Here is a 13,507-nt window from a genome sequence, read left to right on the forward strand (position 1 = left end):
TCTGTTCCCTTATATAAAACTCTACAAACAAAAGCATTTCACACCTGAAGCACAGACACGTATGCTGTTTTTCATAGTGAGAATGGGTGTTCAGTGAGTTATCACTGTGGCTATGAGCTGAAAGACAAGTGATGAGTTTACTTAGCTTCAGGAAAGGCTGTCATTTAATTTGACACCTTGGACGCTATTTGAAAGGTCTGGTGGTGTTGAGCCTCCATCTTTTCCCTCTGACAACTGCCCTAAAAGACACCGCTAATTCCTCAGGAGTCCTTAGATATTCTGTCACCTGTTTCACCGTCTCTATAAAGGAGCAGTTCTCCCCAACTTATCTGCAAACACAGCATCATCCCCTCACCAGATCCCATCAGTCTCAGGTCGTCAGCCTGGTTACTTGGATATCATGGTCTCCATCGCCATTTACCATTAAAAGCCGGTAGTGTTCCTTGGTGTTTCTTCCTGTATCCCAGTATTCTTGATACAGGACTTGGCTGCTAACCTAGGAGTGATTTGTGTGTTCATCCTACTGCTGTTTGCATCTGTTCTGGTGCTTCACTGGAAGGCTGGGTTCCCAATGGTAGGCTGGTTTTGTGATTCTACTCTGCCAGCCGGTGCATCGAGAAGTGATGTGTGATTCAGCAATAAGTCACTTATGGGTTGAAATCGTGCTTCTGGTTCAATCTTTTATTCTACAAGATAAATTGAGCCTCAACATTATGGTGAGAGAAACAAAGATGATCAAGACCGGGTGTTAAGGATGGTAACAACTAACTATTAATATCAGACAGAGATAAACGATACCTTATGAGAATGAAGAACGTTTGGAGTGGATGGATAGGAAGGAGTGAAGAATTAGTGAGGGCTTCATATGTGCCAGGTATTGTGGTTCTGGCAAGTTCATCTCATCTCATTTGATTTCAATCCTGCCATCAATTCTCTGTGTAGACGTCCATTTCACAAATACGGAAACTGACGCTCAGAGAAATAAAGTGTCTTTCCCGAGGAGACAGAGTTGTTAATGGCACAATCAACTTTTGATGCCAAAGCCCAGGATCTTTTTAGCACTCAATGGTTCTCCACTCTGGCTGCCAGGTAGAATCACCTCAAACCCTCTTAAATAATAGCAATAGGGACCACCCCCCACTCTGCTGCCACCCCAGATCAACCATATACATGGGCTCTGCCCCACATCAGAGTCTCTGGAGATGGAACCTGAGTACTGGTACTTTCTAAAAGCCCTCAGGGGGTTCCAACGTGCAGTTGGAGTTCTGAACCACCAGAGTCCACCGCAGGTTCAAGCAAAGATCTGAAAGAGCAGCTTGAAGGAGCTTTAAATTCTCACTACAGTGACCCAGGAGCAGCATTATAATTTTAAGAACAAAAGTATAGATTCAGCCCAGGTACTAAGTGAGTGTGTATAGGTAGAGGTGATTCTACTCTTCTAGCAAATGTGGTGCTTATGTTTTTGAGTTTATCATATGCATTATTTACTGGCAGAGTCTTTCTCCTTTTAATTAGAATTCTTACAAATCATTTCATATGGGCATTTATATCAGGTACTCTGTAGACTCTTCTGGGTTATTTCTTTGGGCAGGAAGAGGCAACAGTCATGCCACTGGCTTTTTCTAATTCCACTTAAGATTCTGAAGCAATTAGAAAAGATTTTGAGCCATAGAAAGGGTCCTTAGAGTTTGAAATACACCTGTTTGACAGAATCAAATTTCTCATCATTGAGGTCTTAAGGATTCCTAAGTAACATATGTTTCCTAATGAACATAGCAAAACCAGGGCCAGCTGTTTTGTTTCAAGAAATGAATCATCGTTTAAATACTTTAAAAGTGCCACAACTCTCTTTGCTCAGCTGTCCTAAGTGACAAGCTTTGTGGCTTTCTTTTTTTTTCTCCTTAGTCTGCATGTGTCCAGCAGTAATTGCTTAAAATATAATGTGCTCCTTATGGTGGTGTAGGAATTCTGCAAGCTATTTGGTTACAGGAAATAATGCTAATGTACTAGCAGTACAATCCAAGACACATCAATGACCTTATTGCTGTATAATCAATTTCTGGGATGCCTTTTTAAGAATGTCAAGGTTTTATTTGTTTACTTATTTGCAGGAAATTTCATTTTCAATGGTCAGTCTATAAGAAGCCCCTACTTTCTGTTGAGACTATCTTTTAGCCGTTTTTTCTGGTTACGGAGGTATGATCTTGTGAATAGATTGGCTGCACTGATTTATAAGGCACAGAAGTCATATTTTCTTGGATTCATGTTGAAATACCCTGCCCTCAATCATGAGAATTTTTACTGGGTGAATGAATGAAAAGAGAACCCCCAGGCCATGTTCCCGCAGAGTATTTCCAACCCACTTGCCTCTGTCTGTGGATTTAACGTGCATTTTCCCCCTTTTTTAAATTGAAGTATAGTTGATTTACAACGTTGTGTTAGTTTCAGGTGTACAGCAAAATGATTCCATTTTACATACATATATATCTATTTTTTCTGATTCTTTTCCTTTATAGGTTATTACCAAACATTGAGTATCGTTCCTGCATTTTTTTTTCTTGACAATGGCACGCTCCCACTGAATCCAAGGTCATCCCAACTGCGGGATCGAACAGGAGTGAAACATCTTTTTGACCAGGCAAGGGCATCTGTCATCTTCACAGCTAATACAATTAAACCCGTGAATGATGATGAGAAGGCAGTGCGAATTCGTCAGTATTTTAACTGTAAAGCTATTTTGAAATAATTACTTGGTTAAACCGAGACTGTACATGATAAAACCCCACCCCAAAATGCTCCCATGATAGTTTATGTTTGGACGCTTAAGAAAACACAAAAATAGCGAGCCTCAGGCATCGTGTCAAAGGGCCTTTCAGATGGTTTTTGCCGTCTACATGGATCCATGAAACATCTAATTAAAAACCAAAACCTGTGTCCTAATTTCATTTACCTGTGACAGCTATTTCCCCTCGATGTGGATGTGTTTGTTCCCTTCCTGTAGTCAGCTACTCAGGGCCTTCTCTTGGAGGCCAGGGAGGCTCGTGCCCACTGCAGGCTGACTTGGAGCCCACGGGGCAGCGGGACTGCCCTGATGTGTGAATGGGTGTGAGTTGGTGTAAGATGTTTTTACTCAAATTTACTTTGCAAATTTGATTACCTTCTCTCCTTTTGGGCCACCAGCTCCATGCTCACCAAGGTTTCCCTAGGTAAACATAAAACAAATAAAAAGACAAAAATCCATTTATTTTTAATACATTCAGTCCCTAATTAAGCATAGAAATAGTGAGATAACAGCACAGTAACAGCTTTTTATAGATATCATTTTAATCCCGTTTGCCTCTCTCACGTTCTGTCAAATATTTCTGAAAAGCTCTTAACTATTGAGACCCTACCTATCCTTGCTGTGACATCCCCCCCAGGAGGTGATGCTGGAGAAATACACGTCTCCAGGGGTGAATTAGCAATACTTCAAATTAACGTCCGGCAGCCTCACTCGGTGCCCATCCACTCCACGGATAGGACTGTCTAAGGCTAGCAGTGATATCCTTGCTGCTCAGTGTAATGGACATTCCTTTCACTGCCCTCTTGGCTGCACTTGGCATGTCGTGACTTGTATCCCACACATTCTCCTGCTTCCTCCTGTCTCTCTGACCTCTCCTCCCACACCATCTCCTAACTGCTCAAGGTTGGACCTCCTCAGGACTGGGTCCAGCTCTCTTGTTGTGACTCAACATTTGGTCCCAGATACTCTTATCTGCCCCGCATCTTAGGCATCATCTACACCAAGAAAGACAAATTTGTAAACCCAGCACACGTCTCCCTTCTGGGTTTTGACCCCTATATCTAATTTTCTACTTGACCTATCACTCGTAAATTCCAGAAGAGATTTATATTTGACAAGTTCAAAACTGAATTAAAAAATACAACAAATACAGGCAATATAAGTGAGAAAGATGAGAATATCACATTGTTAACATTTGTTAGTCCAGAAGGGGGAGAATGATAATTAACTTCTTCCCAATATATCTCTGTGGTTTGACTTGTTAAAATGAGTGGTACTTTCATTGTATAATTGAAAAAAATCAAGGAAAGAAAGTCTGAATTCATCCTCTCCCATCTGGAGAGCTCTTTCTTCTTCCATCTGCATGTCGTCGTTAACTCTGCCCTCCTCTGTTCCTTGAGGACAATGTCATCCGGTCTGGTTGCCTCTGTCCCCAAATCTCTTCTCTCCATTCTACTCGCCTTCACTGGGAAGGCCACCGTCACATCTCTCCAGGATCATTGCAATGGCTCCCTCATTGGCCCTATAATCCGCTCTTCCCCCCTCCCCACCATACGTTCTCTATAGAAGGTCGGAGAGTGATCTTCAAACGACATTCTGACCTCCTTCCTTCAAAACCTTAGCAGAGTCGTATGAAGGTCTTCTCTCAGCTCTTCAAATGGACCGAGATCCTTCCCGTCCCTCCCTGTAGTTCCCCACCCTGTCCTCACTTCTTTATCTGGTTAGCAACCTCTCAACCCTCAGGGCTCAACTATTGAGATAAAACGCTTCCTGTGGGTCTCCAGACAGGTTCCGCTCATAGGTTCCCATTGGACATGGTGTTTCTCCTTCATAATACTAACATTGAAAATGTTGTGTTTGTTCAAAAATATTTGCACCTCTTGCATTGGCATGTAAGGTCCATGATGGCCTGGAACTGAATGGCCGCCCCATGTCTAGTGCCCTACCTAACGTATAGGAAGCACTCAACAAGTATTTGTTGAATAAATATGCCAATGATTCTGACTTACATGTTTTTTTCCCATTAAGGTTTTTTTAAATTAAAAATACATATGTTGGTAGAGAAAATTCAAAGTACAGAAATGTTTAAACAACAAAAATACACAGAGGCACTGGTTCAGATCACTGTTGCTACAGTTTAATATTTTAAATGTGCCTCCACATTACTCATGCTACTCCAATTAAAAATAAATAGTTTATAACTGCTGTTATTACTGGTCTTGTGATATTCTCTCATTTTTCCTACTTAACTTTGATCCGAGATGTCTAAATTGAAAATAAAAATGGTCGTCTCAAAATCCCAAGCTATAAATTATTACAGGGACATATTTGAAAATGAGGTATAACACTCCAAGAATGCTCATTGCAAGAATGAGCAGTTAGAAAGTGGTAGGTTGTTTGAATGCAATCTGCACAGAAACACAGAAACTCTAGGAATTTCCTGAAAATACTACCACCTGGGCCTGGAGCCAATGACTATGTACAACCCATCAGAGTCTCTGCCTAGCTCTGCTTACGCTGTGACGTGTGAGGAAGGCGGAACATGCTTTGGTCTAAGACACAAGTTGTCCAGAGGTGGTCTTTGGATTGGGAGGCCCCATGCTCTTGGCTTGCAGAGCAGAAGAGCACCCAAAGTACATTTGCTGAGAGCATCTCACAGTGTAGCATCTTGGTTTAGATTCCCCTCCTCCTCTGAACCCCGGCAACCTAAAGGGCATCAGAGATGCTTCAGGGATGAAGAAATGCCTCTGTAGCACCAAGTCATATTATTCTATCCATAGGCTGTATTGTTCTAAAATCTTGATTTTTCTGGAGGCTTTCCTATGCAGAGAAACAACATGGTATTTACTGCCTAGCAGAGTGCCATATGTTTGCTTCACTCCATAGCTAGGTCAGGAAACTCATCTAATCGAGGACCCACAGTGGCCTCTGTAGGTGTTCTCCACTCTTGGGCTAACAGTACTCAAGGCAGAGGCAAACTGGAACTTCAGCTGCATTTATGTGTTGGCATGTGAGATTCTCCTCTCCGCTTTCTCCAAGTTAATTGTACCAGATAATTACTTGGCTCTACAGAAATAATGAGACATCGTCCTTGTGTTTCTGGAACCCACGGTTCTGCCTCAGATGTTATTCTAATTTTACGAGGTCATTTTGTGCCTTGCTGCCATGTTATCTGAATGGTTCTCATAAACCTTTTGAGTAGCTATAATAGCTGTACCCTCTTGAGTGTGTTTGTTGAAGAGTTTCTATGGTGCAGCCGAGAAGGTTGTTGTGTGTGCCACTCAGCCTGCACATTTCAGGAATTCTGGGGAGACCAAGGTGGCAGAGTGGGAGGAGGCTGAGCTCACCTCCCCCCACGAACACACTGGTAACACACCCACATGTGGAGCAACTCTCACGGAAAACAAACTGGAGACTGACACAGAGACTCTTATACAATCAAGACCGTAAGAAGGATCCACACAAAATCTGGTAGGAAGGGAAGAGAAGCGATCAGGTTGGGACTTGCGCCCATAGTGGGGGACACAGAAGAGAGGGGATTACACGGCCTCAGAGATCCTCCCTGGGAAGCAAGTGGTTTGAACCACATTTTGGGTGCTCCAGCCCTGGGGTCTGACGTCAGGAGGATGAGTCCCCTTAGCTGGTTTGCAGACCAGTGGCCCTGACAGTGGGGCTGTAAGAAACCTCGAGTCTGCTTGTGAAGCGTGTGTGCACACTCGCTTACTCCCAAAACAAGGCGGAGGGAGCAGATGAAAGCTACCCAGGACTCTGGCTGGTTACCTGTGGCCATGCCTGCAGGTTCCCCAGCCCAAGTTGAGCACCTGGACCAGCCCGCTGGCTCTGTGGTGCAGCTCCACACTACAGCAAGGACTGCCACGGCCAAGGGGGGGGTGCGTGGTTGTGGGGCGATGGAGCTGCCTTAGACCTGGCACAGCATCTGAGTGGGGGGACAGTGGCCATTGCTGTCACCCCTGGAGGCAGCAGAGTGGGGGCCTCCCAGAACTCTAACGGTGCCAGGAACACCACAGCCTGCACCTTGACCCACACTGAGCAACCACTCCAGGCCCTCTTGTTCCAACACTGCTTCCCTCTGGGGCAAGGGTGGTGGTGATGGGAGAGGGGAAAGCACACTCTTGGAGGGAACAGAGCCGTCTCAGACCTGACCCTCGCGGCTTCTGCTCCAGCAACCAGGAAACTGCCACCACTCCCCAGTGGGGCGGTGATGGTCACTAAGCAGAGGAGAAGTCCTGAATCACACCTGGCTCCAGCTCTAGCACCTCCATCTCCAGTCCCACTTCCTACCAAGGTAAGAGCGGCCAGCACACCCTGGAGGAAGACGTGCCTCAGGCTCAGGTCGGATCCAGCTCTCCCCGCAAAGCCACTGGGCACATGCAGACTGTAGAGGGAAGCTCCCACAAAAGGACACCCCTTCAAGACCATACAGGTAACTGGTTCACCTAACAGAGAAAGTTAGCAAAATGAGAAGACAGAGGAATTTGGTTCAAATGAAACAAAAGAAAACCCCTAAAAAGACAAGTAATTAAATAGAAATAAGTAATTTATCAGATAAAGACTTCAAAGCATTAGTAATAAGAATAATAACTGAATTAGAGAAAAGAATAGATGAACACAGTGAGAATTTTAACAAGGAACTAGAAAATATAAAAAAGAATGAGTCAGAACTGAAGAATACAATAAATGAGTAATAAAGAAACACACTAGAAAGAATGAACAGCAGACTAGGTGATACAGAAGAACATATAAGTAATCTGGAAGATAGACTATGAAAATCATCCAATCAGAGCAGCAAAAAGAAAAATAAATTCTAAAAAGTGAGAACAGTTTAAGGGACCTCTGAGACAATGTTAAGCATACCAACATTCGTATTATAGAGAACACAGAAGAAGAGAGAGAGAAAGTAGTAAAAAAATGTATTTGATGAAATTATGGCTGAAAAATTCCCAAACCTGAAGAAGGAAAAAATATCCAGATACAGGAAGCATAGAGGGTCCCAAACAGGATGAACTCAAATAGACACACACCAAGATATATCATAATTAAAATGGCAAAAGTTAAAGAGAGAATTCTAAGGGTAGCAAGAGAAAAACAAAGAATCATATACAAGGCAACCCCCATAAGGCTATCAACTGATTTTACTGCAGAAACTTTGCAGGCCAAAAGGGAAAGTGCTGAAAGTGAAAAACCTATAATCTAGAATAATCTACCCAGCAAGGTTATCATTTAGAATTGAAGGAGAGACAAAGAACTTCTCAGACAAGAAAAAACTAAAAATGTTCATCAATACTAAACTTACCCTAAAAGAAATGTTAAAGGGTCATCTCTAGGTGGAAAAGAAAAGGCTACAGAAAGAAGGAAGAAGCTACAGGAAAGGAAAAATCCCACCAGTAAAGGTAAATATATAGTAATGGCTGTGAATCAACAACTTAAATAAGCTAGTACAAAGATTAAAAGAAAAGAATTGTAAAATCAACTACAATAAACAGTGAAGGGATCAACATGAAGATGGAAAATATGACCTTAAAAACACAAAATGTGGGGGGAGAATAAAAAATGTAGGTCTTTTAGAATGTGATTGAACTTAAACGACTATCAGTTTAAAACAAGTAGAAATAGTTATAGGTCATTACGTATATGTAACAACAAATCAAAAACCTAAAACAGATACACAAAAAACTAGAGAGAAAGGAACACGAGCATACCACTAAAGAAAATCATCAAACCACAAGGGAAGAAACTACAATAACAAAAGAACAGAGAAGAATTACAAAAACAACCAGAAAACAAGTAACAAAAAAGCAGTAAGTACATACCTGTTAGTTCACTTTAAATGTCAATGGACTAAATGTTCCAGTAAGAAGAAATAGGGTGGCTGATTGGATAAACAAAACAAGACCCATCTATATGATGCTTACAAGAGACTCACTTCAAACTGAAAGTGAGGGGGTGGAAAAAGATATTTCATGCAAATAGAAGTGACAAGAAAGTGGGGGGTAGCAGTACTCATACTAGACAAAATAGACTTTAAAACAAAAGACAAAGAAGGGCATTATATAATGATGAATGGATCAATGCAAGAAGAGGATACTATACTCGTTAACATATATGCACCCAATACAGAAGCACCTAAATATATAAAGCAAATATTAACAGATAGGAAGGGAGAAATTGACAGTACAGTAAGTCCCCTACATATGAACGAGTTCTGTTCCAAGAGCATATTGGTAAATCCAGTTTGTTCGTAAGTCCAACAAAGTTAGCCTAGGTACCCAACTAGCACAATTGGCTATATACCGCTGCTTTTACACTTGCTTCCGGACATGCTGGGCTTGAAATAAAGATACTGTACTATTGTACCCTATGCAATACTGAACAGTAAAGTACACAAAAGCTCAACCACTCATAGAGGATGCATGCACGTGACAACGTATGCCAGACAAGTGAACTAACTTACCTGATCGGACACGTGAAGACACGTCTGCATCTTTGAAAGTGCACAACTTGAAGGTTCGTATGTAGGGGACTTGCTGTACAATAATAGTAGGGGACTTTAACACCCCACTTACTTCAATGGACAGATCATCCAGAAAGGAAATCAATAAGGAAACAGTAGTCTTAAATGACACACTAGACTAGGTGGACTTAATAGATATCTATAAGACATTCCATCCAAAAAGAGCAAAAGAAACATTCTTTTCAAGTGCACATGGAATGTTCTTTGGGATAGATCACATGCTAGGCTACAAAACAAGTCTGAATAAATTTAACAGGATAGAAAATATATCAAGTATTTATTCCAACCACAATGGTATGAGACCATTACAATCAATCAATTACAGGAAGAAAAATGGGAAAAACACACACACGTGGAGACGAAACAACATGCTACTAAAAAATCAATGGATCAATGCTGAAATCACAGAGGAAATCAGAAAATTCCTTGAGACAAAAAAATAAATAAAATAAAAACACACCTTACCAAAATCTATAGGATGTAGTAAAAGCAGTCCTAAGAGGGAAGTTCATAGTGATACACGCCTACCTCAAGAAACAAACAAACGAAAAACTTTCAAATAAAAAACCTAACTTCTCATCTAAAGGAAAAAGAAAAAGAAAAACAGCAGAAGAGAGGAAATAATAAATATCATAGAGGAAATAAATAAAATAGAGACAAAAAGAAAAGATCAATGAACCCAAGAGCTGGTTGTTTTAAAAGATAAACAAAGTTGATAAGCCTTTAGTGAGGCTCATCAAGAAAAAAAGACAGAGGACCCAGATAAAATAAGAAATGAAAGAGGAGAAATAAAAACTGATACCACAGAGATTCAAAACATTTTAAGATAATACTACAGTTATAGGCCAACAAATTGGACAGCCTAGAAGAGACGGACAAATTTCTAGTAAAATACAATCTTCCAAGGCTGAATAAGGAAGAAATAGACTAGCTGAACAGATCAATCACTAGTAGCAAAACTGAATTTGTAATCTAAAAAAAAAAGCTCCAAGCAAACAAAAGTCCAGGATCAGACAGATTCACAGAGGAATTCTACCAAACATATTAAGAAGAGCTAATACCTATCTTTCTCAAACTATTCCAAAAATTTGAAGAGGAGGGGACACTCCCAAATTCATTCTACAAGGCCACCATTACTCTGATGCCAAAACCAGATGAAGAAACTACAAAGAAAGAAAATATCTCTAATGGACATAGATGCAAAAGTCCTCAACGAAATATTAGTAAACTGAATTCAACAATATATAAAAGGAATCACACGCTATGATCAAGTAGGATTTATTCCAGGGATGTAAGGATGGTTCAATACCCACAAATCAACCAATGTGATACACCACATTAACAAAGGGAAGGATAAAAACCACAGGGTAATCTGAACAGACACAGAAAAAGCATTTGTCAAAATTCAACATCCATTCATGATAAAAATTCTCATCAAAGTTGGTGTAGAGGAAACCTATCTTGACATAATAAATGACATTTATGACAAACCTATAGCTAACATCTTATTCAGCAGTGAAAACCTGAAAGTCTTTCCTCTAAAATCAGGAAGAAAACGTGTTTGCCCATTTTTGCACTTCTATTTAATATAGTATTGGAAGTCCTAGCCACAGTAATCAGACATGAAAAAAGAAATAAGAGGCACCCAAATGGGAAGGAAAGAAGTAAAACTGTCACTTTTGACAGATGACTTGATACTATATAAAGAAAACCTCAAAGTCTCCATCAAAAAACTATTAGAACCAATAAACAAATTCAGTAAAGTTGCAGGATGTGAGATAAACATACAAAAATCTGTCGCTTTTCTATACACTAATAATGAACTATCTGAAAGAGAAAGCAAGAAAACAATCCCATTTAAAATCAAATCAAAAAGAATAAAATACCTAGGTATAAACTTAACTGAGAAGGTGAAATATCCATGCTCTGAAAACTCTACAACAATATTCAGGAAATGAAGATGATACAATGAAATGGAAAGATATCCCATATTCATGGACTGGAAGAATTAATATTGTTAAAATGGCCATGCGACCCAAAGCAATCTACAGGTTTAATGCAACCTCTATCAAAATATCAATTACAGTTTTTCACAGAACTAGAACAGATAATCCTAAAATTTATATGGAACCATAAAAGACTCTGAATAGCCAAAGTCATTTTGAGAAAGAAGAACAAAGCTGGAGGTACTGCAAGCCAAGGAGCCACCAGGAGCTGGGAGTGAGGCCTGAACACACCTCTCCCGGCAGCTCCAGAGACAGCGTGGCCCTGTCAACACCTCCAGAGCTGTGAGACAACACATTTCTGGGGGTTAAGTCAGTCACTTTGCTTCATTACAGTAGCCCTAGTAAGTTAAATAGAACATGTGGCCTAAGAGGGCTGTGCTCACTTGGAAATAAGGCCCAAGGCTGGCACCAAGTCCAGCTTCTCAGGTGCTCGCAGGAACACATTTCACCAGCTCTGAGTGTGGTGGGCCACAGAGGGGAGGGGCCAGGCCCAGGTGAGTTTCAGATTTCTCTGTAATACTGCTAAAATCCAAAAATCCGTATGTCTGTGCCTAAATCCATGATGTTTTCCAAAGCTAGTGGATCCTGGGGCACTGGGAGGGGAAGACAGGAAGTTAGGACTTAAATTTTATTTCTAAATCTTCCAGGCCCAGAAGGGTTGCCTCCAGTGTTTCCAAGGAGGCCTTCACTTTCTGTGCTATCTTTGGGTTTAACTCACCGCTTGGAAAGACCTTGAGTATTTGATTCTGGAGAAATGTTTTCTGTCCTTTCTAGTCTGTGCATATGAAAATGAAGTTGTGGTTTGATACTTGAAAGGAAAAACAGATTATTTTGTTAGCAAATTGGTTTTCTTGGATCAACAATTTGGAGAAGTGAACACTGGAACTGGTTGCAGGGAGACACAGCATCAATCTCCAACAGATGAGACTGATTCTCAGCAAATTGCACCGAGGGTGGTGATGTTAAGATAACCAACTACACATTTTCCACGTGGATCTTTAAAAACCAATATGGAATGTAAAACCTGCAAGTACCTGGCCTCCACAGAGAATGCTTTTTTTTTTTTTTTCCTTTCCCATCTAGATTGGTGTAAGGAGCTCTGGATCTGACGGCTTTAGCAGTTGACAGAATCCATCAAATTTTTCTTAAAATCCCCAGAGCTGGAGACAATGCAGAGCAGTTTGCTGGATTGTGAGAAGATTTTCCTTGAGGGGAAGAATACGCTTGGCATTGTTGCTCCTTTGCAGCCAGTCTTGCAGAATGGGAGCAGCTCTCCTGCAAATTATTTTTGTGATGGAGAGGGGAATCTACCTTTCATTCTTTGCATCCTCAAGTGGGCATGCAAAATACATAGAAACATGCTTATATAACTGTCTTGACCTCCCTCCTTAGTCTCTCTTTTCCTCACTTCCTTTTTTCTCTTCCCCAATTCTCTTTTTGATTTGTGCTGTGAGAGGAGAGGGCTTCTTATGCCTGAGCTTCTTCCTCTGATGACAAGGAAAAGTGTAGGGGGAAACGATCAACTCTTGTACAGGGGCCAAAGGCAATTACTTTGCTTTGAGGATTCCTGGGATGAGGGAATGAGCCAGGAGCTCTTTCAGGAGAGGAAGGGGAGGGGAGGTGTATGAGTGGCCTGCCCCTCGTTCTCCCAGGGGCAGCTGCTTCCGCAGAATCCAGGCTGCAGGACGGCTGAGCTGCTGCGAGCTGAGGTGCCGAGGCCCAGGACTCAAGTGCAGACATTACATAAATCAATGCCAATTTAAACGGGAAGATTATTTTAACCTCGGAATGTCACTTTATATGTTTCAATACATGGTCCATTATTTACTCTCCAGGAAAGTTTCACTCAGGGCCCCCCATCTCTCTGTGCTTATTTGCGACGGCCAGACCATCAGGCATGCGATGAACTGCAAATTGAAACAAGCTCAGCATCCCAAACCGGTGGGGGTCATGACCTGCTGGGGACATGGCCAAGTGAAGACAGGCATCTCATTCACCATGGCACACTTGGCCCTTTCTTTTGTGAAGCCGAGGGTGAAGAGGTGGCGGTTACAACCCAGAAAGGTGCTCAGTGTAGGTGCTGAGAAGGTGGGCCCTACCCCTCCATCCATCCTGGTGGGACCTCCATGGAACAGCCCTAACTATTCTCAGAAGGAAACAGAGTCAAGTATTTGGAAAGTTACCTTC

At 41.5% G+C, this 13,507-nt stretch overlaps 1 protein-coding gene across 1 annotated transcript in view; it reads right to left on the reverse strand.

The window, feature by feature from the left end:
- COL19A1 (collagen type XIX alpha 1 chain) overlaps window positions 1–13,507 on the reverse strand; it is a 356,422-nt gene that overhangs the window by 70,498 nt on the left and 272,417 nt on the right. Inside the window, exon 17 of the mRNA XM_032650897.1 lies at window positions 3,158–3,202. Coding sequence (XP_032506788.1) covers window positions 3,158–3,202 — 45 coding nt within the window. The remainder of the gene's footprint in view (window positions 1–3,157; window positions 3,203–13,507) is intronic.

Source organism: Phocoena sinus, chromosome 12 (assembly GCF_008692025.1).
Source record: "Phocoena sinus isolate mPhoSin1 chromosome 12, mPhoSin1.pri, whole genome shotgun sequence".
NCBI lineage: Eukaryota > Metazoa > Chordata > Mammalia > Artiodactyla > Phocoenidae > Phocoena > Phocoena sinus.